This window comes from Marmota flaviventris, unplaced genomic scaffold, assembly GCF_047511675.1.
Source record: "Marmota flaviventris isolate mMarFla1 unplaced genomic scaffold, mMarFla1.hap1 Scaffold_118, whole genome shotgun sequence".
Lineage (NCBI taxonomy): Eukaryota > Metazoa > Chordata > Mammalia > Rodentia > Sciuridae > Marmota > Marmota flaviventris.
The window spans coordinates 117947-143069 of NW_027287804.1; the positions used below are offsets into that span (position 1 = coordinate 117947).

General features: G+C 34.3%; 1 protein-coding gene across 1 annotated transcript; it reads left to right on the forward strand.

Annotated features, from left to right (window-relative positions):
* LOC139703739 (zinc finger protein 420-like) lies at positions 1-25123 on the forward strand. The gene is given in 7 exon segments (XM_071607185.1): positions 1-161; positions 1774-1970; positions 2082-2243; positions 8559-8695; positions 22782-24792; positions 24795-24868; positions 25028-25123. Coding segments are annotated over 7 exon segments (2838 nt in total).

Consider the following 25123-nt stretch of genomic DNA (forward strand, 5'->3'; position numbering starts at 1 on the left):
ATGGCCTTGGACAAAGTTCACTTGGACTGGAGGAAGGCTCTGTTTGGGAAATCAGTGGTCAAAGACCTGCTGAGAGGATCACAAGCCCAGTGCTCTTGCCTGAATTTACCTGGAAAAGATGAAGGAGGCATCTTTGAGGTTCCAAGTATTGTGGATAAGAAGTGTGACTATCAATCTGGATTTGGTCCTTAAACAGTGCTACGTGTGGGAGGAGGGGCCTGACCTCTTGGACTCGTGTTCCATTTCTTTCTGGAGAGAACAAATCTGACTTCACAGCTGCTGCTGAGATCAGGCAGTGGTGGTTGGGAACTGGTGCTTTGTGGTCCTGTGCTTAGGTCGTTAAGCAGTCCAGTTAAGTCCACTCACCACCGGTGGTATCCTGGCTGACCACATGCTTGAGACCCAGGGCCTCAATGCTGAGGAGCCTTGGACCAACTCCATGTGGCAAAACTGCACTCAACTTCACATGAGGATCTGTGTCTCATTGGCACACCTAGGCAGTCATATCCAGCTTTAAACATCTGAACACACAAGGTAATTTTCATGGAAAACCTGCCCTGCCAGTGTCAAGTGCATCATCCTGGCTGATGGATCCTCTTCTCATTTTAAGTTTGAGGAGATTGAGGCATGGACACTAAAACAAAATGCAGAGGCCATGTGAAAAGACAGCTGTGATTTGAGCCATGAATGCTATGGAGCCCACTCTCTTTCTCCTGTGTTACCCTGTTGCCATGTCCCTCCTTGGTTTTGGGAAAGCCTACTTATTGCAGAGTGTATAAGAGGGTGGAGTGCCATATGGCAGTCTCAAAAAGCATTTCATATGATGTCTCTTTCTGCAGAATTGGGTGGTGGGGGGCAAAGCCACCTTCCTAATAGCCAGGGAAAGGATGCACTTCATGCTCACTTGGCAGGGGCCTCTGCCCACTGGAGGCCAAAGAGAAATGGAGGACAGAAACTTAAAAGACAAGGTGATCTTTTCCAAACCACGACCCATTCAGGGGATTCTCCAGGCAGCACCTTTGAGGAGCACCTCTGTTTTGTACAGTGAGGCTAATTCTGTGTTTGGTCCACAGACATCTGATGTCCCATTATTCTTTATCCTGACCATCACTTTGACTCACTACTGGGCATCTCCTCCAAGACAGCTACCTGTGGGGGCAATAACTCATCTCCATGAGAAAATATGAGACACCAAAAAGACCAAAGCAAAAACTAGTTAAGAAACTACAAATAATATGTAAAATCGATGGCCCTTGTTAGCTTTAACAAACTGATGGATTTCTTTCCCCATGAAACAATGAAAGTTAGTGTGGATTACCTAGTAAGTTTTGAAATAGAGATGACAGTCATTATTCCAGGATATCAGGTTAAAAACATTCTTAGGAAACATGCAACCTTGTTAATTATGTTTTTCTTCAAACTGGAGTGTATTACAGAATGAAGTTTACTGCCTGACACTAAATTTGTTACTGCTCTACTCTTCACAATCTCACATTTGTATTTTACCCATAATTTGCATTTATCTTCCTCAGGCTGATTGATTTTCGAGTGAGAAAGATACTTGCCTCAGTGGGCACAGTAGGTCACTCTCAGGCTTTATCATGATGTGCTCACCAGGCCCTCATGTGCTCACACATGAACTTCACACCCATCTTTCCTGGATGTACAAAACCACATCATCACTAGATTCTTAGCCATGAAAAGTTCTTGTGCCACCTTTGCTTATGAACTTGATGGAAGGGGCTGACTTTATGAATTGTTGTCTCTCCTCAGAGTTTCTGGTGATGCTGATGATGGCAATGATGATGATGACAATAAATGTGATGGTGATGATGGTGATGATAATGATGGTGGTGATGATAGTAGTGGTGGTGGTGGTGATTATGGTGGTGGTGATGATGATGACGGCAGTGGCAATAATGATGACAATGATTATGATGGTGAAAACAGCAATGGTTATGCCAATGATAGTGACATAATGTTGATGGGAATGATGTCATGAAGAGGATGATGACCATGTGAAAATGATGAATGTTAGCAGCTGACATGAATTAGATTATTTTATCTTTCCCATTGGGCAGAGTCCAGCCTAGATTCTGTTGCCCTCAGACTTGGTCATGTGATCTGTTTCACCAGTGAAAGAGAGTGGACAGTGGATTCTTTGGGAGGCATGATGAGATTCCACTTACACATTACGGTTTCTGTTGGAAACATGGCCTCAAATCTCAGCTCTTCAGAAACAGGTTTAGGTGGAGAAAGGGACTGTGAAATTGGGTGGTGTGTGCTGAGTTCCTGTGGCAGATGTTGATTCAGGATTTGTCTGAGCAAACATTTATTGAGCATCTCTGTTCTAGGCATTGGGGATAGAATGTAATTGGAGCTTATAATTTTGAGAGGGGAGAGAGAAAAAAATATAGAGTAGATCAGGAAAGGTAAAGGCAATGGGCACAATGTGGGGGGCACAGAGATTGTCTGTTGGAGACAGGGATGAGAGGGGGAACCTCCAGACTGTTGAAAAGCTCATGTCCAAGCAAAATCCAGAGGGAGTGAGTGGGTAGTCCATATGATAAGTGGGGACGGGAAAGTTCTAGAGAGAGAAGTGGAATGACAAGGGCCCTGGGGATAACATAGAAAGCTAATCAAGGGGGACAGTCCTGGATGAGGAGGCCAGGAACTCCAGGCAGGGGCTCCATGGGATTACCAGGTCCAGAGACCCTGCCACCCTGGACAGCACTTATCCATATTCAAGAGTCCAAGAAGATGATCAAAATGTCAATCCACAGGGAGCCCTTAAAATTCAGCTAATCCCACTCCACTGTGCATACATAAGTTGCCCCTAGTACCCCTGATTGCTATGTCCTATTCTGTGGGTGCAGCCCCGTGTGTCCCTGCTGGGCACCTTCTCTCCCTTGAGGCTCTAACTGACATGTCCCAAATGTCCCTGTGGTGTGTCATGTCTTATCATCCAAGGACCCTGGAATCTTGCAAAATAACTGCCAGCATTCGAGCAGGCCTTTGTTACCCTGCTTAGCAGATCTCTTCCTTGTTCTGATTTTCAATTTTTCCTGTTCTTGAGTGGCATCAGATAACTCCATGGTTGCTCCATGTGTTTGCTCCTAAATTACATCTTCACTAAAGACAGAATACCATTAGTTCAAAAGCTCATGAATGCCAAATCCAAACTTATTTACCCCTAATTATTTTAAAAATATAGATGAAAGTAGAAAAATTCTCACCATTCACATCCCACCTGCTTTGGGCACCTAGCATCTAATGTCCAATTAAAAGAGGGTGTGGTTAAGAGACCCCAAGGTGATACCACCCTTCAGATTTTTATAACCCCTGCCATACTTCTAGCTATATTACCTGGGCAAATAATTTCCAGAGACACTTTCTCTGACTCTCTTTTTCCCCATGAGTTCACTTGAAATTCTCAACTTTTGGATGATGGCTCTTTGTCATAATTCCCTGGACAGTTTCATGCTGTGAAGGGTGTTATTTTTTTTCTTTTTCTTTTCTTTTCTTTTCTCTTCTTTCTTTCTTTCTTTCTTTCTTTCTTTCTTTCTTTCTTTCTTTCTTTCTTTCTTTCTTTCTTTCTTAACTAGGAATTGAACTCAAGGGCATGCTTAACCTTTAAGCCACATCCCCAGGTTTTTTTTTTTTTTTTTTACTTGTTTGTTTGTTTTTTTTAACATGGTCCCTCTAGGTTGCTTACAACTTTAAGTTGCTGAGTCTTGTTTCAAATATGTGATTCTCCTGCCTCATTCACCAAAGCTGCTACAATTACAGGCTTGAACCACCATACACAGTGAAACATAGATTTTTTTTCCAATGAGACCCTCTCCCATAATTGTATTTTTATGCCTTATAAGCATCCAAAACCCCCAAATTTCTTACAATAGTCAATTTCAACTCCATCACACCAGAAGCAATCACTATTTTTATATTTTCTCAACTGATTATAGTCTGCATTAGAATTTTATATAAAACACAAGAGTTTATGTATTTTTATTTAAATAAACTTTAGTTATCTTGTTTTATTATTAATTCATAGTACATCTAACAGTAAGGCATTGAAGGACTTTACTAAATGCTATTCAATGCATAGGTAAATTGGCCAGAGTGTATTTAATTTTCTATTTGTAGACTCCAAACTACAAATATTATGTATTATGAATAAAATGTTACTAAATGCTACTTTTGTGATGTGTGTCTTCACTTCTCTTGGGTAAAACTTCAGAGTGGAGGTTTGGGGACTCACATTTGGTGTCTATGTTCAATTTCAGAAACAAAAATGGAAAATACAAGTTTGTTTTTCAAAATGTTGGGTCCATTATATATACTCAGAAATATCACAGAGGATTTCCAGTTCCTCTGCAATCTTGCCCACATGAGGGGCTATTAGCCTTTTGTATTTTAACCACTGTAATAAATATGTAACAATATGTCATTCAGATTTTAATTTACATTTATCTTAAGACTGGTTTCTTTTTTGTTCTTACTGATATTTTGTACATCTTCTTTTAAGAACCATTTTCTAATCTTTTGCACACCTCTAGGAAATGGGTTATGCCTCTTTATCATTGAGTTTTAAAAATGTTTTTATATATCATTTACCAGAACTTTGCAAAATATTTGTTTTGTAACATATTGTCTGTAGGTGAGTAAAACAAAGTATGACTGTGAGCTATATATTTCCAGTTCAAAATTCAAATTGTATCTTACTTTTTTGATAATTTTATTGTTTTACCATACAAAACTTCACTTATTTTAGGAAAACAAAAGCAATCACATGAACAAGCAGCTGTAGTCTTATAGAGGTCTGCCTTAAACATTTCACAAGTGCTTCATGCCAAACTCTGCTGGAATATCTAATTGAATCTCGACATTGACCATTTGAAGAAATCAAATTTAACATAATTTCCCTATCAAAGTAAATGTAAGCCTTAATGTTAAAACTAGATAGAAAATATACAACAAATGTTGGTAACATGAACTGTGCTAAAGAACTTTTAAAGAGAAAAAAAACAATTTTATATTTACTATTGTATTGGAAATTGTTTTCAATTATTAATCTTTTCACCTGGTGTGGTCACCATTGGTATGAATATTTCAATGACATAATATAAAAAAAAATATTTAAAAGGCCTGGGATTTTAAACCAATCTTTTGACTCTGAACAGTATTAATCATGAACGCAGCCTAATTCCAGTATAAGATTGGGAGACATCTTGTCAAAAAGCTATAAAAAGTTTATTTTTATTTTCTGTAAGAAAACTAAAATTTCTCTTTGGCCTGACAATATTTTGATGTTTTAAACTTGTTTGGAATTTCTACCTGTGCTTTGAATTCACCTATGCCTAGCTATCCCTGACCGGATAACAACCCTCTCTAAAACCTTACTGGTGCCTCATAAATCCTGGCTCCCACTGACCAAATAACAACTCTCTCAAAATCTCAGTGGCAGCTCATAAATTATAATGTCTGGAGTTGAATTTATTCCCTACCTTGAAATGTTGAGACATGTAGATCCTTAACCTGCTATCTGCCTTTGTTTTATGCTTGTCAAAATCTTGTTATCTGTATAGTACCAGAGACACCGACATTCTTTGTAACATTTTGTGCTGTAAAAACTTTTTCCTGAAGATCAGGGGGTGATCTCTAGCATGGAGTTTTGTAAGAGAGAGTTCTGTCCAGGTTTTGTGTACACAATACAATCTTGATTTAATTTGATTTCAAATCGGAGTTGGTAGTCTTTTCTTTGTGTTCTGTTTCAACATTAACCTTTTTTTAAACTTCACTGTAAATAAAACCAAAGAACAAAACAAAACTCCTGTAAATGAACCAGGTGCATAATAATAGCCATTCTTTACTGAAAGCACCATATTGATTATAGAAATGATATAAGCTTAAAAATTAAAAGATAGCTCAAATATCAAGGAAGTTTAGAAGTTAGAATTTTTTTTTTCTTTCAGAATATAGGTGGTAAAATAGGTAGATGGAACATGTGCTGGGAGAAATCAAAAGTCTTTGCAGAGGAGGCAGCAGAGAATTGAGTCTTTCTCAGGTCTATGTTTTGCACAGAAGAGAAAATGTGAAGCATAACTATATCAAGTAATGTGCAAAAAATCACAAAAATATTTATTATAAAAAATCATATCTACAGAAATGGTTCAAAAGAAGCAGTTTTTTGTCAGGAATAAACATTTGGACATGAATTTAAGTTTTGGTACTATTTTTAAGTAGTTTTACTCATAGAGAGTAATCTTTATACCTTTTCTCCATTTTACTGGTTGGAACTAATTACAATTTATATATCTGCTAAAAAAGGTACTGAACACAGAAAAATATTAGTTGCTCATGTTTAAATCACCTACATTATTTGATCCTTCCCTTTTTAAACCAAAAATATGCATAAAACCATCTCTTAATAAATATCTCTATCTCTGTATATTAGCAGCAACTCAGTCATAAAATATACTATGATAACTTGTCTCTTCATGTACTTATAGATTATGAATTTGCTGCTTAGCATTTAGATATAATTTTCTATGGTGTTCTCTACTTATTTATGTCTCTATGCCAAGTTTTATACCAAGCTCTTAGTATGTGCCTTAATTACTCTGTGTAGCAATGTAGGATCCATGTCTTATTTGTGATACTTTGTTCCCAGAACTGTGTCTAAAGGGAAATATGTACAAGAAGATTATCCAGGCAAAAAATATCTATCTAACATTATATTTTATTTTATACTTATTTATATATTTATGTATACATATTATTTTTATTATTTAAAAATACATTTTGTTCTGAAACTACAGTGATACTAGTGTATTTTAGCTTGAATTATTTGTGAGAAACAATCAAACTGAAAAAGACATTTCTCTTTGTTGGCTGGTGTTTTTTTTTTCAACTGCAGGAGCCTAGTGAAGAATGGCAGATATAGATGTGTAACTCTCTAGTTTGAGGCAGACCCATCAAATTAGATGATGTTTTGCTTCTGCTTTCTATCTTGATCATTAGAAACATACCTTTATATTCACATGGAACATTTTTGGAATTCTGTTCTCTTAGTTCTTCTAAAAAATAAATAAAAGTGAAAAAGAATGCAGGAAAGATAAATAAATAATTTCAAACAATTCATTTTTAAAATATTTTTTCAAATTACCAAAAATTCTGAAAATTTAGAAAAGTTAAAAGCTTTAGAAATAGCCTAAGGCAATTTTCTCTTTTGCTCAGGACAGTAGACTATATCTCCAACTCATTCCTCTCTAGAATTGTACTGTGTGCAAATATGAAAAAAAAAAAAAAAAATGTGCTAAGATGCCCCACATGGTTTATAAGTTTTAAAATCCTCACAGGGGATCAAATGTGCCATTTTCCTACTTTACAAATTACAAAATCTGAACTTTGTATACTTAACAAACATTTACAAAACTGTAATTCAAAATGACCTAAAGAATAAAAAAAAAATGTAGAACTAACCCACTGAACATTAATCATAGGGACTTATAATATTGAAGCCATTATATTAAATGTCTTTTTATCATTGTCACAATTTTCCTTGTTTATATCATCAATATATTAATCAAAATTTTTACCCACTTAATAACAAATACCTTCATTTCTATTTTAATTGTTTTTTAAGAAAAAAATTAGTAGTAATTCATATTAATAATTTAGTGTTAAAACTTGTTAAAGTATGAAATATATACTTTAAAAGCTATGGCTATCACAAGTGAAAAATCCAGTCTAAATTGCTCTTAAGATTGGGAGCCATCTCATCACACAGCCATGAAAAGTTAATTTCTGCTTCATTATAAATTACTGTGATATCTAAACTTGCTTGAAATGCCTGCCAGTGCCTTGAATTCACCCATGCCTGGTTTTCCCTGATGAGATAACAACCCTCCCTGAAAATTTAGTGATGACTCATAAATTCTGGCTTTCCCTGACCAAATGACAACCCTCTCTGAAGCCTTAGTGGTGCCTCATAATTTCTGATGTTGTGATCTAATTTTACTCCCTAAGTGATGAACAATTTTAAACCATTAACCTTGTACCTGCCTTTGTATTATGCTTGTAAAAATCAGGGTTGTTTTCCCTGATAACAACCCTCCCTGAAACTTTAGTGATGACTCATAAAGGGCTATCTGGTCTCAGATTCAATATACATGATTTGAAGCCCCTTCCAGTCAAGAGCATTTTGTGGGAACTGTCCAATCCTGTGTGTCATCAGGGAGGAGGAGAGTGGGATTTTACTGTTACTTCTTATCTCCTAAGTCCTCCATTTTTGCCATTTGGCTGGCTTTTCCTGACCAATAATAACCCTCTCTGAAACCTTAGTTGTGTCTCATAAATTCTGATGTTGTGATCTAAACTTATTCCCTAAGTGCTGAACCATTTAGACAATTAACCTACTCTTTGCCTTTGTATTGTTTGTCAAAATCCTGTAATCCTTTTAAGTTCTCAAGACACCCCCCTTTTGCAACTTTTTGTGGTATAAAACTGCAGTCCAAAAGAGCTGGAGTGCTGTCTTCTATTCCCATGGGTTTCAGGAGAAACTGTTATCCTCAAATTTGGGACCCCCAAAAGACCACCAGAGACCAAGATTTATGTAAGCGGCAAAGATGCATTTATTGTTGTTATGCTTGAATTCTGGATCCCTAAAAGACCACCAGAGACCAAGATCGATGTAAACAGCAAAGAGGTGTTTATTGCAAGCTAGCTCGGTCCTCCGTGTGTGCACACACAACAACTGGTGACGCTGAGAGGCCCTGAGCCCAGGGTTTGCAGCAGTTTTATAGTCTTTGGAGAAGGCAGGGACTTCACATACATCATAGCATCTCTAAGCAAATCATCACACACTGCAGGAAAATCAAATAACAACTCTAAAACATGATTAGCACATTCATTGGCGGGAACAATTTGGGTAAGTGTGATTGGTCAGTACAAAAGGGGTATTCATTTGAACTGATTGGCTTAAGGCAAGAGGGGAGTATGTGCTGAGTATGGTTTCTCAACACCATAAACTACTGGGAGGGTCATCTGGCATCCCAGGTATTTCCCTGTCTCATGTTGATTGGTGGCTGTTAGGGGGTTTCTATGGATCACCACCTAGCCTGAGTCAGGGAAAGCTGGTGCAGCAGATCTCTCCTGTTATTTGTAGATAAACCATTTAGCAGGGTGGGAATGTGCCTAGGAGTGCTCTGTGGGTCTTTCCAAGGACAAAGGTCATGTCCCTTCCTTGGACAGGCTTTGCTCTGAGATAGAGGCTGGTTTTTCATTGTGAGCTAGCTCAGTCCTCCACGTACACATCAACTGGTGATGCTGAGAGGCCCTGAGCACAGGGTTTGAAGTATTTTTATACACTCTCTGGGGAAGCCAGGGACCCCACATACATCATAGCATCTCTTAGCAAATCATCACACACTGTGGGAAAATCATAAAATGAGTCTAAAACATGATTAGCACATTTACTGGCGGGAACAAGTTGGGTAAGGGTGATTGGTTAGTAGAAGAGGGGGATTCATTTGAACTGATTGTTTAGGCCATGAGGGATGTACCTGCTGAACTATGTGGTCTTCTAACATGTTTCCAACCACCTTAAACTACTGGGAGGGTCATCTGGCATCCCAGGTACTTTCCGTATCTCATGCTGATTGGTGGTTGCTAGGGGGTTGCTATGGGTCCTCAGCTAGCCTGACTGAGTCAAGGACACCTGGCTCAGCAGATCTCTCCTGTTATTTGTAGATAAACAACTCAGCAGTGTGGGTATATGCCTAGGAGTGTTCTGTGGGTCTTTCCAAGGACAAGGGTCATGCCCCCTTCCTTGGACAGGCTTTTCTCTGAGATAGAGGCTGGTTTCTCACCTTGTATCTTATGTTTTTTATGTATTTTTCTAGCTGTAGCTGGAAACAATACTTTTATTTCACTTATTTATTTTTATGTGGTGCTGAGGATTGAACCCAGGGTCTTGCACATGCGAGGTGAGTGCTCTACCCCTGAGCCAAAATCCCAGCATCTTATGTGTTGTTTTTATTGGGCATTTTTACTTTAGAGGGTTTCTTTCCAGTTCAAAGTTCAATCTGTCACCTAAAAAGAACAGAGATCAAAAGAATTTAAATAAAATTTGATAGTGATTGTCATTGTTTTATATTAATTCCTGAATAATATACAAGCATATATAATTCATAAACTGAAATAAATTTATATGTAAGTTTAAATTAAAATAATCTGTTGGTTGAGCTAGGATCTCACTTCTGGGAAACAAACAAACAAACAAACAAACAACAAAAAAAAAAACAACAACAACTTGCCTTAAAATAATAGCAGCCTGAGGCTCTGGGTTATATTTCCAAGATTAAAAAAAAAAAAAAAAAAAAAAAAAGCAGGGCTCAACAACCTGAGATTCTAACCCTTATTCATGTCTAGATTGGATAATATTCCCTGTCACTCAAAAAAAGGGCTCACTGGTCTCAGATTCAATGTGCATGATCTGAAGCCCCTTCTAATCAAGAGCATTTTGTGGGAATTGTCCAATCCTGTGCGTTATCAGGGAGGAGGAGGGTGGGCTTTCACTGTTACTTCTTTTCTTCTAAGTCCTCTTTTTTTTCCCATTTGGCTGGAATTTAATCTCATACTTCAGAGTTGCAGGTTGCTCTGCTGTGCAGAAACTGAGGATCCCAAGCAGGCTCAACTCCGGAGAACCAAGAAATGGTGAGTGTGCATTGGCCTAGTGAGGGAGGCTGGGGGAGAAAGACTATTTATTGGAACCACAAGACTGGCTGTGGTGAAAACAGGTGCTAGCAGATTGGGACTCTGGGCAGTCTCTGCAGGCTTAAGTCCTCCACTGGGCCACTATGTCCTCAGCCCTACTGGCCAACCAGGTGGGGAATATGTCAGTGGAAGAGACTCTTTGCTGTCTTCCTTATGCTTAAAGGGCATCCTCAGTATCTGCCTAAAATACTATGTGTCAGGTGTGTTCCTGCAGCCCAGTGTCTTACCAGATGCTGGAGATTGACAGGTGGAATAATTATCAAAATCAAATCTCCACAGGCCATTTTCTTGAAGGAAAGGACCTGTTGTTTGGGGGCACCTAATTTCCTCTTGAGCCAGCTAATTTTTATTTTGACTTTCTTTTATTTTTACATTTATTATTATTATTATTATTATTATTATTATTATTATTATTATTTAGGTAGTTAGTGTTATTAGGTAAATCAGGTCTCATATCAAGTAAAATGAAGAATGAACATTATATTAGAATGGAGTTCAGGAAAAGGGGAATTGAAAATGTCCCCAAGGCCCAGAGCCTGTCCTAAGGAAATGTTAATGAAGCAGCTCCCAGCAAACAGGGAGATGATAATCCAAAAGCCTTTCCTGCCCAGATTACTGTTTCAGCCCACCTGTCCCCCAGCCTTTGGGCCTTCTCATGTACATTCCATCACTGCAAGATAACAGATCAAAGGACAGAAATGTGGGAAAGATGAAGGAAGAACTTAGTTATAAAACAGATAAGATCTTGCCCTTCCATGGATTCCTCCTCTAGTCTTTTCTACTATCCTTTAATAAAGCTTCAATGTTCCACTCTAAACTTGCCTTGGCATGCTTTTCTGATATTATACTTCAGCATTGCAGAGGCAAGGACTTGTCACCGGTAAACAGCCCTAATAGTAGGTTTAAATTTATTTTGAGAAAGGTCATAGCTAAATTGCTGAGATTATTTTTGTTATGGTTGATTTATCTAGACTTTGCTATCACAATAAAGCATACAGGTTTTACATACAAATGTATTCATATGGGGATTTTATTTATATTGTGATACTTTGATGATTATTGTAATATTATGATTTCTCAATATATATGAATAGTAGGCCATGATAAGTTCTTTTATTTATTTATTTATTTATTTATTTATTTTTTTGCTCTTATAATTGAAAAGGTTTTTGGCTAAAGTTACATATAATTTTGTAGATTAATTTTTAAAATTTGTGATTTGGTTACTTATTTCATTTAAAGTAAGTCTTTTTGTTTTTTTATTATTTCATTATTGTTGTATTTAATAGTCAGGACTATTTTGACATAATCATAACACATGAAATATAATTTGCTACCCATCAGTATCCAGTAGTTCCCCTTTCCCTATTCTTCTACTTTCTTCTATTGTATAATTATTTATAGTTTTTTAAAAATTATTACATTATAGAATACACATAAAAGTAGACTTCACTGTGATATATTTATATTTGTACATAGCAATTTTGGTGAGATGCATTGGGGATTAATTTGGGGGAAAATGATCACCTTTATAATGATGAGTTTTATCATCTATACATGGGATGAATAATTCAGTCTTTGATGTGCTTCTCATAATTTTTATTTTCTTATAAGTTCTACATATTTTGTTTCTAAAAATTTACATATGTAAAATACCACTTTCATAAGGCACCTATGTAAAATTTATACATAGTGTTTTATGCTCTTTTTTAAACTGGATATGTTATGAAATGTGACAGGCCTAGTGACCATTTTTCCTACAAATTATTATTCACCTCTTCCAAGATGTGTATTGTATTGAGCCATGCCCTTGGACTTAAAGTGTTTGGATGAGTACCATTGCATAATTTTATGTTATCATGGTTACATATGCTCTAATTTCACTTAGTCTCTATGATGGGAAGTATCATGTATAATCAATAGCAAAATATTTTCCACAAATAGATACTAATTTAAACTCCTTTTGAGTTAATTATTATTCATTTGTTCTAAAGTTTATCAATATTATTAATTTTTTCCCAAATTGGGTTTTTATTTTGCATTTCTTTAATTTCTAAAAATTTTGAATTTTTAAATCTAATAAACATAACTCATGTATAAATTTGCAGTTCAAATTTTTGGCCTTTATATTTTATATGATTTCTGGCTTAAAAGATGAGAAAATGGATCCAAAAATGCAGCTAGAGTTTGATTTCAACAAAAAGAAAAAAGTTTAAATTATTTTTTAAAATTGCCTTTTTTATCCTCATCATTTATTATAGGTCTCTTTTGTGATTGTAAGTGTACGTTATTTAAAGTGGATTCTAGGGCTTATCTTTGGAAGTTACTACAGGAAAAATAAATAAGAAATATCTCAACACTATGGCTGCAGGAAAGTGAGTAAATGTCCCCAAAATCATATGGTAATTAAATTGTTAAATGACATATTTACTAAACATCCACTCCTTAAAGAATTTTTTTCATAAATATTTTTGGCAGTGAATCATGAATTCTATTATTTGGATTTTGGTGTTTAATATAAATTCATATGGAATAAAATTTGGCCAATCCTAGAAATATTCATACATAATTTGTTGTTTACTTAATGACATGCTGAGGAGATAGCAACTAATGAGCATATTTATTTTTAGAAATAGTTACTTTTTTGCTTTTCAGTTTCTAATAAGCCTTTTAGATTTATTGCCTTACTGAGTCTCTCAGGGCCACTGATTTTTTTTTTTTTTTTCATTTTGTAATCTCCAGGCATTTACGCTTCTAAGAAATCTGTCTTGGGAGCTCTGTTTCTGAAGAGTTTCTTAACATGAAAAAAAAGTATTTGTGTTGCCCCTGAAATGTAATGTCAATGCACTCTCTTCAAAATGGAAAGAAAATAATATTTCCCCAGACTGACATCCCTGTGTCAGGAGCTAACAATACATTGATGGTCTTTGAAGAAATTTCATACAGTTCTGTCTCTGGGTAGTGTGATGTGGGCTGCTGAATTGCCATTTAATATACAAATACCCATGGTTTTTTATCTGTACTGTGGGAATAATTTTAGAGGATACAGATGAATAATGCTCTTCATTGAGGCTATGAATACCTGTATGTTCTGTAGTGCACAGCTGACAAAGCCCCTGGAAAACACTGTGCAAATACTAATTGGTTAATGATTATCTGCCACTCACATAAAATTTATTTCAAAAGCTTGTAATAACCTTTTCACTTTAGGCATCCATGTCATCCACATTCCCTAGTATAAAAGTATGAATCTTTCTTTTCTGAATTCCAGGGTCCTTTTCTCTTGTGCTTCAAAGTGGTGCAAATAATTATGGGTTTTTTTGTCTTTCTTTTACACTGTATTTCTAATAAAAATGTTCTCTGCTCCATGTCTCTATTTCCCATGTCCAGCTATGTTTAGAAAATGACATAGAAAATTGTATTTGATAATTTATAAAGGAGAGTTGAAAATACTTCTGGTTCATGTCTTCCTTCCTTAGAAACTGAATAAGAAGTATGCTTGGTCCTGAAAAGGGAGCAGCATAACCTATAAGATATATAGAAAAAAATGTTGATTGATTGTATATTCTCTTCTAAGAATTGTCTGTTCAGATCCTTGGCCCATTTGTTGAATGGGTTGTTGTTGTTTTTGTTGTTGTTGTTATTATTATTTGCTTAGATTATTGAGTTCTTTGTGTACCCTAGAGATTAGTACTCTATCTGATGTGTGAGGGGTAAAAAATTCCTCCTAGGATGTAGGCTCTCTCTTCACCTCACAGATTGTTTCTTTTGCTGAGAATAAACTTTTAGTTTGATTTCATCTCATTTATTGATTATTTGTTTTAATTCTTGTGCTATAGGTGTCTTGTAAAGGAAATTGGGGCCTAATCCTACATAATGAAGATTAGAGCCTGCATTTTATTCTATTAGATGCAAAATCTCTGGTTTAATTCCTTGGTTCTTGATACACTTTGAGTTGAGTTTTGTGCATGGTGAGAGATAGGGTTTGTTGAAGAGGCTATATTTTCTCCAGTGCATGTTTTTGGCACCTTTGTCTAATATATGATAATTGTAATTTTTTGGGTTAGTCTCTGTGTCCTCTATTCTGTACAATTTGTCTATCAGTCTTTTTTGTTGCCAATGCCATGCTGTTTTTGTTACCATTGCTCTGTAGTATAGTTTAAGGTCTGGTATAGTGATGCCACCTGCTTCACTCTTCCTGCTAAGGATTGCCTTAGCTATTCAGGGTCTCTTATTTTTCCAGATAAATTTCGTGGTTGCTTTTCTATTTCTATGGGGAATGCCATTGGGATTTTGATCAGAATTGCAGTAAATTTGTATAGTGCTTTTGATAGCATGGTCATTTTGATAATATTAATTCTGCCTATTCATGAGCAAGGTAGATCTTTCCATCTTCTAAGGTATTTTCTGATTTTTTTCTTTAAGGTTCTGTAGTTTTTTCTTATATAGATCTTTCACCTCTTTCATTAAGTTGATTCACAAGTATCTTATTTTTTTTGAAGTTATTGTAAATGGAGTAGTTTTCTTCACCACCATATGTACTCTATCTTTTGTATGTAAATTTTTAAGCTTTGTATTTTTTATATATTTCAGTATTATTTATTAATAACTTATATTCAGCATTTAATGTGTCAATATGTTGTTATGTTTTATGAGTCTAGGGATAAAATAGCATTTTATTATCACACTGTTTTCCCAATATCCTAGCATCTTTCTTTGGAATGAATGCCATTTTTCCTCTTCCCTGCACTGCAATCTTCATTATGTATCACTGCCTAAATAACAAGAGGCTTATAAAGAGTTTTGTTTTTGTTGTTGTTTTCTGTAATTCCACCATTTATTTTATTATGAGGTTTACCCTGATTGATTTAACTTCATAGCATCAATCATGTGGCATCATGATATTTTCATCAGCAGTAGACTTTATGTACAACAGTGGATATAGCAAATATCTTAGCCATGAACTAGTCTATACCATCTAGATTCTTGTCATTATACTCAGAGAAATGAAAAATTGCAGAATATTCTTAGGATAAAATTTCCATCAGAGTGTATTTCCATCAAGTGAGAAATCATTATATATGCATATATTTGCAATTATATACTATATAATTAAAATAATTATTATTTGTTGAATTTTCAAATTTGCTACTGCTTTTTTAATTGTATCTGCTTTCTTTATTTGTACTGTAAATTGAACCCAGGGGTGCTTATCCATGAAGCCACATCCTCAGTCCTTTCTGTATTTTATTTTATCAGTCTTGCTGAGTTGTCAAGTGCCTCATTAAGTTGCTCAATACAATATATATATAAGACAATATTATATATAATATTGTCTTCAAATTTATGATCCTTTTTCCTCATCCTCCTCAGTCACTGGAACTACAGTTGTCCATCACTAGACCTTGCTCATTTGCTTTTTAAAAGCACCAACATTGATATTGGTAACTCTTTCTGTGTTATGTTCATCTTTAATATCTTCTAATTTTTCTCTTTTGCTTAAGATTTTCTTTACTTTTAGTTTATAAAATTTACTTTTCATTGGGATTGAGGATTTGATAATAAATTCTTAGTCATTTTATGGCTTACTAATTATTTTCTGTATGTTTTATTTTCAACCTCAGGTTTAGTTGAATTTTAATTTTTGCAGCTGTATAGAGGTCTAAGTGAAACATAATAACCTCTATGGATATTGTTTAAAGAAATGGAAAGACAATTTAACCCAGGTTTTTTACTGTACTGTATATACCCGAAGGACATAAAATCAGAATGCTACATTGACTCAGCCACATTAATGTTTATAGCAGTACAATTCACAATAGCTAAGCTATAAAACCAAACATTCAATGAGGAATGGGTCCATTCAATGATGACAAGATAAAAAATTGTTGCTTATGTACACAATAAATTATTAATCTGCCATAAAGAAGAATAACTTTATGATATTTGCCAATAAATGAATGGATCTGGAGATGTTATGCTTAGTAAAACAAACCATTTCTTTAAAACTGAATGTTTTTTTTTTTTTTTCTGATATGTGAAATCTAAAGTTCATAAAGTGGGGAAGGGTAAGAAAACAAGAACAGTAGATTGCACAGTGGTAAATAAATAAATAAATAAAAAGGAAGGAGATAGAAATATTAAAGATATATATAAATCCTACCATCATAGTCACCAACAAGAACAGGATTCTAATTAGGATAAGATATATCCCGTGCTTATTAATACCATAAAAATTGATTCTACTCTCAGGTAGAACTAGAAAGAATCAAAAAATATATATATTTTTTGAAAAGATATATCTATATTCTATTATAAACATCTTACAATATATGCATCAATCTAATTATGCATATATTATTTTGTATGTTAAAATTATAAAACGGAAAATGCAAACAGGATTGTTTTTGTTATTTTTTATATTAATAACATACATAAATACCATAAAATGTTTGAACTTAAATTCACTATTAAATATTTCCATTAAGTGGTCTGTCTACTTTGTTACATTTCAAAATTTTTCTTATACCATTGGTATTGGGATTACTAGAGATCTCACTACATATTCAGAAAATCCAGCTCTATCAGAGAAATAACAAATAAGATTCTACACTTTAGTAAATTTCTGATTAGTGATTGTACAATTAAAATTTGAGGATTCCCTTTTTTAATTACAATAATTTTTTCATCTGAACAATATACATAATTTAGATCATGATATAAAAAATCAAAAAATGTATATTTTTGTGGTAATGCCTGAGTTTTATATTGTGTTTAACAAATGTGGAATATATATATATATATATATATATATATATATATATATATATATGAACTTAAATCACTTTTTCTGCAGAAGTAGATAATAGTATCATTTTGTTCCAAAACACCACCTACATGATAGTCTACTAATTCTCATTTTAACTTCAATTACCTTACAGACTGTGCAAATGTTCATGTTGTCAATGTGTTATTTACTTATCTATTCTTTTTACAGTTACTGTTATCATTCAGGGATATAGCCATTGATTTTACTGAAGAGGAATGGGAATGCCTTCAACCTGCTCAGAAAAACTTATATAAAGATGTGATGTTAGAGAACTATAGAAACTTTGCCTTCCTTGGTAAGTTTAATTTCCCTTTAAAATTTTTAATTAATAGTTATTATTTGATGTACTTCTGTTGTATCTTCTGGGAACTTCTCTGTAAGAATGAGTTTCAGATTTGTGTTTCAAAGAAAAAGGGCATTTTTAATACAGATAATTTACTCTTTAATATATATTATGTTACTCTTTAATCTCTCTCTTTCTTGGTATGTTATACATTCTCCACTTTAGATAAATAGTTCCTAGCATACTTTAATGATGTAAACTCTTGTAGCCTACACAGAGCAGGGGACACAGCGAGATGTTCAAATGGAGAAAACCAATATAAAAAATGTTGGTAGAGTAGTTATTTAGCAGAAAAAAACATTTCAGAAGCTTAGGTTTATTTCTTTTGATTTTAATCATTGAACACATACTGCCCTACATTTATCACATTTTCAAATTCTTTGTGATCCTCCATTTTCTTCTTTAGTGATATCCCAGTTTATTCAGATTAACTATCAAAACTTACGTTTTATTGTTAGGGCCAGCATGATGTGTTACAAATCTTCTTGTGAGGAAACCTGTAAGGAAGCAAAGAGAAGAGAGAGACTCAATCTCAGTGAAAAGTTAAAAAAACTGACCACTCCTCTTCATGGCTGTACATAGTATACCCCAAAATTACATAGCTTCTGTTGCAATGACTACATTCTAACCTAGTATTATTTTAACACCAAGTGTTAGCTAACCAAGATAACGTACAGTTAATACAAACATAGAGTCTTTTCTCCCAAAGGACATTACCACAGAAACTAGATAGTGCACCTGTAGAGTTGTCTTAATAGCTTCAGAGAGAAACTGCTGGGAATTTCAATTGTGGGACTCAGGGTGCCAGTTTCCATCACCCCCACACTTTCTATTTCCAAGGTCAGAATACCTAAAGCCCCCCCCCACACTCTTTTTTAAGGCCTTTTGAAAAAATAATATTACTTATCTCATTAATGCTGGTGGGGGCAAAAAATAGGACAGCCATAGACAACAGCAAGTACCAACATCAGTAAACATCCACCTATGAATATTTTTTGATGCAGATGAAATTGAGTAAACATGACGTTAGCCAATCCAACAAGTCAATCATCAATCATCTTGTTGTACCTTTTTAATCATATCTTTAAGCTAATCTAACTCTTTTGAAATCAAATTACTATTATCACTTAAATTGAAGGAACACATGTAATTAAACTTATGATATCCATTATGATATAACAATACCAGATAATCAATTGCAATCATGAATTTTAAGTATGGCTTCACAATGTTGTTTTTGTTCTTCATTAAGCATATTAACAGCCATGGAGGCATGACTAATACTTTTTATGATAGCATAAGTGAGTTTCATAGTAGTTTTGTAAGCCCATAGAGCTAGTCAGGGAAACCCACTAAGGAAAATGTCAGAGCATCAAATTCTGCCTTAGAAAGAAGGTTCACTGAATTATCACAGTTTTTATCAAGAGGAATAGACCTTTTATGAATAATTGTGCAGGATTGTGACCTATTAAATACTATGTGGATGGTAAGGACACAGTTATTCTGCTAACACAACAATGAATACCATGAGATATTTTTTCAGGTATATAACAATTTCATCCAAGTGAGTCAAGATATTGTAATGGGTTGTAGAAGTCCAGGATCTGACAGTACTGAATTTCCCACAAGTGGTGTACAAAAACAGAGCAAAGCATTAACAGTTTTGTGTGAGTTTAGCAACCAAAGAAGTAACTAAGTTATCCATAGTACATTCTACCCTATTTGAGCCAACTCCTTTGGAGCTGAGGTTATTAATGATTTTATATCCCCCCAAGTATTTGGAATTATAGTATCTTGGCTTCCTCTTTTAATGTTTCTCCTCTTTTGAGGAGAATGATTATTCTCTTGTGTGGAGGGACTCTTCTCTTCCAGGGTTAAATGAATCTTACTAATCAGCTTGTCAAGTACCTGATGTACATTTATAATTGCTATATTTCATGCATCAAAAAGAATATGTTTGCATAATTTTAACAGTCTATGCTTTTCCCCACATGATCAAAGGCATAGTACCTTGCCATGCTGATAAGCTGGAATCTTATATATACAGATAGATAGATAGATAGATAGATAGATAGATAGATAGATAGATAATGGATGTTTGAAAATAAAATGCCTATTCAATGCAGATGACCAATTTTGAGTATTAATTTTATGTTGTATATTGAGCACATTAAGTGTAAATAAAACATTATTTAATGTATATTTTAATATGAGAGAGGCTAGATCTTTTGTTTGTTTCTGTTTGAAAAGGCAAGGATCGGGATATAATTTATTCATTCAACAAAAGCTTGTCCAAAACGATTATGAGAAACTTCATAATTTAAAACTATATCTCATTCATTAAAAATTGTGCAAAAGGATGAGATATAAAGGCAGAGGCATTATCCATCTTTAAACAAATAGGCCCTCTAGGAGCAGATCATGCTTGGTTTCTTTTAATGCTCTCTGCTGGTACTGACTTAGAAGTTTCTTTGTTTAGATTTAATTCTGTTAGTAAATTTTTATTGGGTTTTGTAATAATGCATTAATAATCATAAATATTTTGAAGTGAATAACTCATTATACTTCTGCTTTGTAAGCTTTTTTTCTATATTTCTTATTTTTTCTATTGTGATTAATGATTTAATTTCTAGATCATTGCTTTTCATTGTGGCATGATTGGATTTTTTACAAATATATATATATATATATAATATCCCCTCAAGTGTAATGTGTGTGTGTGTGTGTGTGTGTGTGTGTATCCCACTTATTTTTATATATCCTATAGGTTTTTAATTTTTACAGTATTTTACAAGTTGCTTAGACTAGTCTTAAACTTGGTCCTGCATGATAAGCCTCTCCCATATTGGTAGAATTTCAGATTTGCACACTTAGGAATGCCCCTCTCATTTTTTTCCTTAAAGAATTATTCACATACACAATTTGTGCTTATTTATATTTATATTTTTGTCTCAATTTCACTCTCTAAACTTTCTTTAAATCGTTATTTAGTGTTCTTTGAGTAATTCATAATTGCCAGTATCCTAAATTTCAGTTTTTATTGTTTTTTTTTTTTTTCTTGTCTCTTGGATTAAGCCATGCTTCTCTTTGTTTATATTTGCTGTATTACTTTTTTTTTTTTATTAAAGGAGCCAACAGTAGATTATATAGTTCATTTTTGGAAAAAAAGTATAAAAAAAAACTCTTAAATAAATAAAAATAGGCAAGAACAGTGCTGCATCCTTGTAATATTTGCTAATTGGGAGGCCATGAAAAAGTACTTCAAGATTGAGGGAAGTCATAGAAATTTAGAAACAGCATGAGTCAAAAAATTTTAAAAAGACTTGTTTTGTAGTTCAGTGATATAACATTTGGGGGGGGGGGTTAATCTCAAGCACCACACATGAAAAATTAAAAGTTGGATGACCTAAAGTTCCAGAAATGCCAGTGCTAAATATGTATCCATGAATAATTAAATCAGAAAACTGAAGAGATACCTCTGCTTTTGTATTTAGTGCACACATTGTTCTCAGTATGCAGTACTTTGCATTAAGAGAAATGTGGCATGCAGAGATTAATTTCAGGAACATTTGATTCATATGTGGAATCAGAAATTTAGTGGGTAAAATTTTGCTCACCAGGTACTGTGTTTTGTGTAGGGTTGATATTATACTCAAAGTCACATATTTTTATTTTATTGAGCATAAAAGGGTCAAGAGTTTTGTTTTACCACATGGTGAGTGTATTATATTCTTCATAAATACTAATAGAAGAAATACAATACCTTGTAAGAACAAAACTGATAATTATCTAAAATAATAATTGTGTTAATTCATTCTTTTTTTGTGTTAATTCATTCTATTTAGTCATTTTACCTTGTATATATAGTATAAAATACCATGATATATTTAGGAAATAAACAAAGGTGTATTTGTCAATGAAAGAAATCATCATATCTCACAAATTTAAAAATATAAAAATCAATTTATTATACTTGATTGTTATGCATTGTCTTCATCCAAGTATTATGGCCATAGACTATCCAAGGTTTTTATAGTCATTTAAAATGTTTTAATGGAAAATTTTTTACACATATATGTGTATATTTCTTAGTAATTTTTTTGTTCATTTTTCTTTTTAATAGTCCATAGCCTCTTTAATCTTGTTGAATATTTGTGGTATTATCACTCAAAATATACTAGTTATTTTCATGTCTGTATGTCATGGTAGACCAAAGCCAGTTTTTAGACACTCTTTGAAAAAGCCACAAATGTTTGTATGTTTTACATTTCTCTTGTTCTACTGAGAGTGAAGGTAGCTGATAGATATTTCCTAAATACACAATGCTATCTTATAGAGAACAAATGGCTGTGGATGATAAAAGTAACATACTTACCTTCTCTTTATTATATAACTCTTCTTAATGATGTATTCCTCTTGGATGCTGTGGTCTCTACAAAAATTTGAGTAATATTCTCAAGGTATTTTTGTTTGTGCATTTTTATTGAACTGATATATATTTTGATTTATGATGACTTGGACTTACTAATCTGCTACACTCCTTATGTATTTATTCTACCTTAATTTCATGTTATGTATGCAAAATATATTTATCCCTGTCTAGTAGTTATTGTTTATTTTTTTTAATTTTTGTTTATTTCAGCCATGACTCCACATGATACCCAAGAATATTCACCAGAGAAGGGCATAAAACATATATTTCACAAATTGATAAATGGGAAATATAGAAGTTGTGATCTTGACTATTTACAACAAAAGAAAATATGGAAAACCACAAGTGAGAGTGAACACCAGAAATCATATAAAAAATCAGGCCTTGTTCACCACCAGAGAATTTATACTGGAGAGAAGCCCTACAAATATAAAAAATGTGGCAAAGCTTTTAGTAAAATAAATGATCTTATTAACCACAGAGTAACCCACACTGGACAGATGCCCTACCAATGGGCAGAATGTGATAAAGTTTATAAAGAAAAATCAATCTTTATTAAGCAAAGCAGAATTCTCACTGAAGAGAAGCCCTACAAATGTGAAGAATATGGTAAAGTTTTTAGTCAAAAATTAAACATTATTTACCAAAGAAGAATTCACACTGGAGAAAAGCTCTACAAATGTAGAGAATGTGGCAAAGCTTTTAGTCAAAAAACAGACCTTATTCACCACAGCAGAACTCACACTGGAGAGAAGCCCTACAAATGTAAAGAATGTGGCAAAGATTTCAGTCATATATCACTCCTTATTCGCCACAGCAGAACTCACAGTGGAGAGAAGCCCTACAAATGTAAAGAATGTAGCAATGCTTTTAGTCAAAAATCAGACCTTGTTCACCACAGCAGAACTCACACTGGAGAGAAGCCCTACAAATGTAAAGAATGTGGCAAAGCTTTCAGTAGAAAAGTAGGACTTACTTACCACAGGAGAACTCACACTGGGGAGAAGCCCTACAAATGTAAAGATTGTGGCAAAGCTTTCAGTAGAAAAGAAGGACTTACTTACCACAGGAGAACTCACACTGGAGAGAAGCCGTACAAATGTAAAGAATGTGGCAAAGCTTTCAGTAAAAAATCAGACCTTATTTGCCACAGCAGAACTCACACTGGAGAGAAGCCCTACAAATGTAAAGAATGTGGCAAAGCTTTCACTCGAAAATTACAACTTATTCGCCACAGCAGAACTCACACTGAAGAGAAGCCCTACAAATGTAAAGAATGTGGCAAAGCTTTCAGTCACAAAATAGACCTTATTCACCACAGAAGAACTCACACTGGAGAGAAGCCCTACAAATGTAAAGAATGTGGCAAAGCTTTCAGTCGAAAATCACACCTTATTTGCCACAGTAGAACTCACACTGGAGAGAAACCCTACAAATGTAAAGAATGTGGCAAAGCTTTTAGTCAAAAAACAGACCTTATTCACCACAGCAGAACTCACACTGGAGAGAAGCCCTACAAATGTAAAGAATGTGGCAAAGATTTTAGTCATATATCACTCCTTATTCGCCACAGCAGAACTCACACTGGAGAGAAGCCCTACAAATGTAAAGAATGTGGCAAAGCTTTCAGTAGAAAAGTAGGACTTACTTACCACAGCAGAACTCACACTGGAGAGAAGCCCTACAAATGTAAAGATTGTGGCAAAGTTTTCAGTAGAAAAGAAGGACTTACTTACCACAGGAGAACTCACACTGGAGAGAAGCCGTACAAATGTAAAGAATGTGGCAAAGCTTTCAGTAAAAAATCAGACCTTATTTGCCACAGCAGAACTCACACTGGAGAGAAGCCCTACAAATGTAAAGAATGTGGCAAAGCTTTCAGTAAAAAATCAGACCTTATTTGCCACAGCAGAACTCACACTGGAGAGAAGCCCTACAAATGTAAAGAATGTGGCAAAGCTTTCACTCGAAAATTACAACTTATTCGCCACAGCAGAACTCACACTGAAGAGAAGCCCTACAAATGTAAAGAATGTGGCAAAGCTTTCAGTCACAAAATAGACCTTATTCACCACAGCAGAACTCACACTGGAGAGAAGCCCTACAAATGTAAAGAATGTGGCAAAGCTTTCAGTCGAAAATCACACCTTATTTGCCACAGTAGAACTCACACTGGAGAGAAGCCCTACAAATGTAAAGAATGTGGCAAAGCTTTCAGTCGAAAATCACACCTTATTTGCCACAGTAGAACTCACACTGGAGAGAAACCCTACAAATGTAAAGAATGTGGCAAAGCTTTCAGTCAAAAATCAAACCTTATTCGCCACAGCAGAATTCACACTGGAGAGAAGCCGTACCAATGCAAAGAATGTGGCAAAGCTTTCAGTCGAAAATCACACCTTATTTGCCACAGAGAATTCACACTTGAGAGAAGCCCTACAAATGTAAGGAATGTGGCAAATCTTTTAGAATAAAACAGGCATTATTCACCATAGAAGAACTCACTCTGGAGAATAGTCCTAAAAATGTGAATAAAGTGGCAAAACTTTTAATAAAAAATAAAACTTTATTCACCACAGCAGAAGACACAATGGTGAATATGAAAAGTAAATAAAGTGATAATACTTTTAAAGAAAAACTAAACCTCATTAACAACAGAATTTATACAGGAAAGAACCCCTATGAATGAAAACAATGTATCAAAGCTTTTAATAAGAAATCATTTCTTTTTCACCACTAG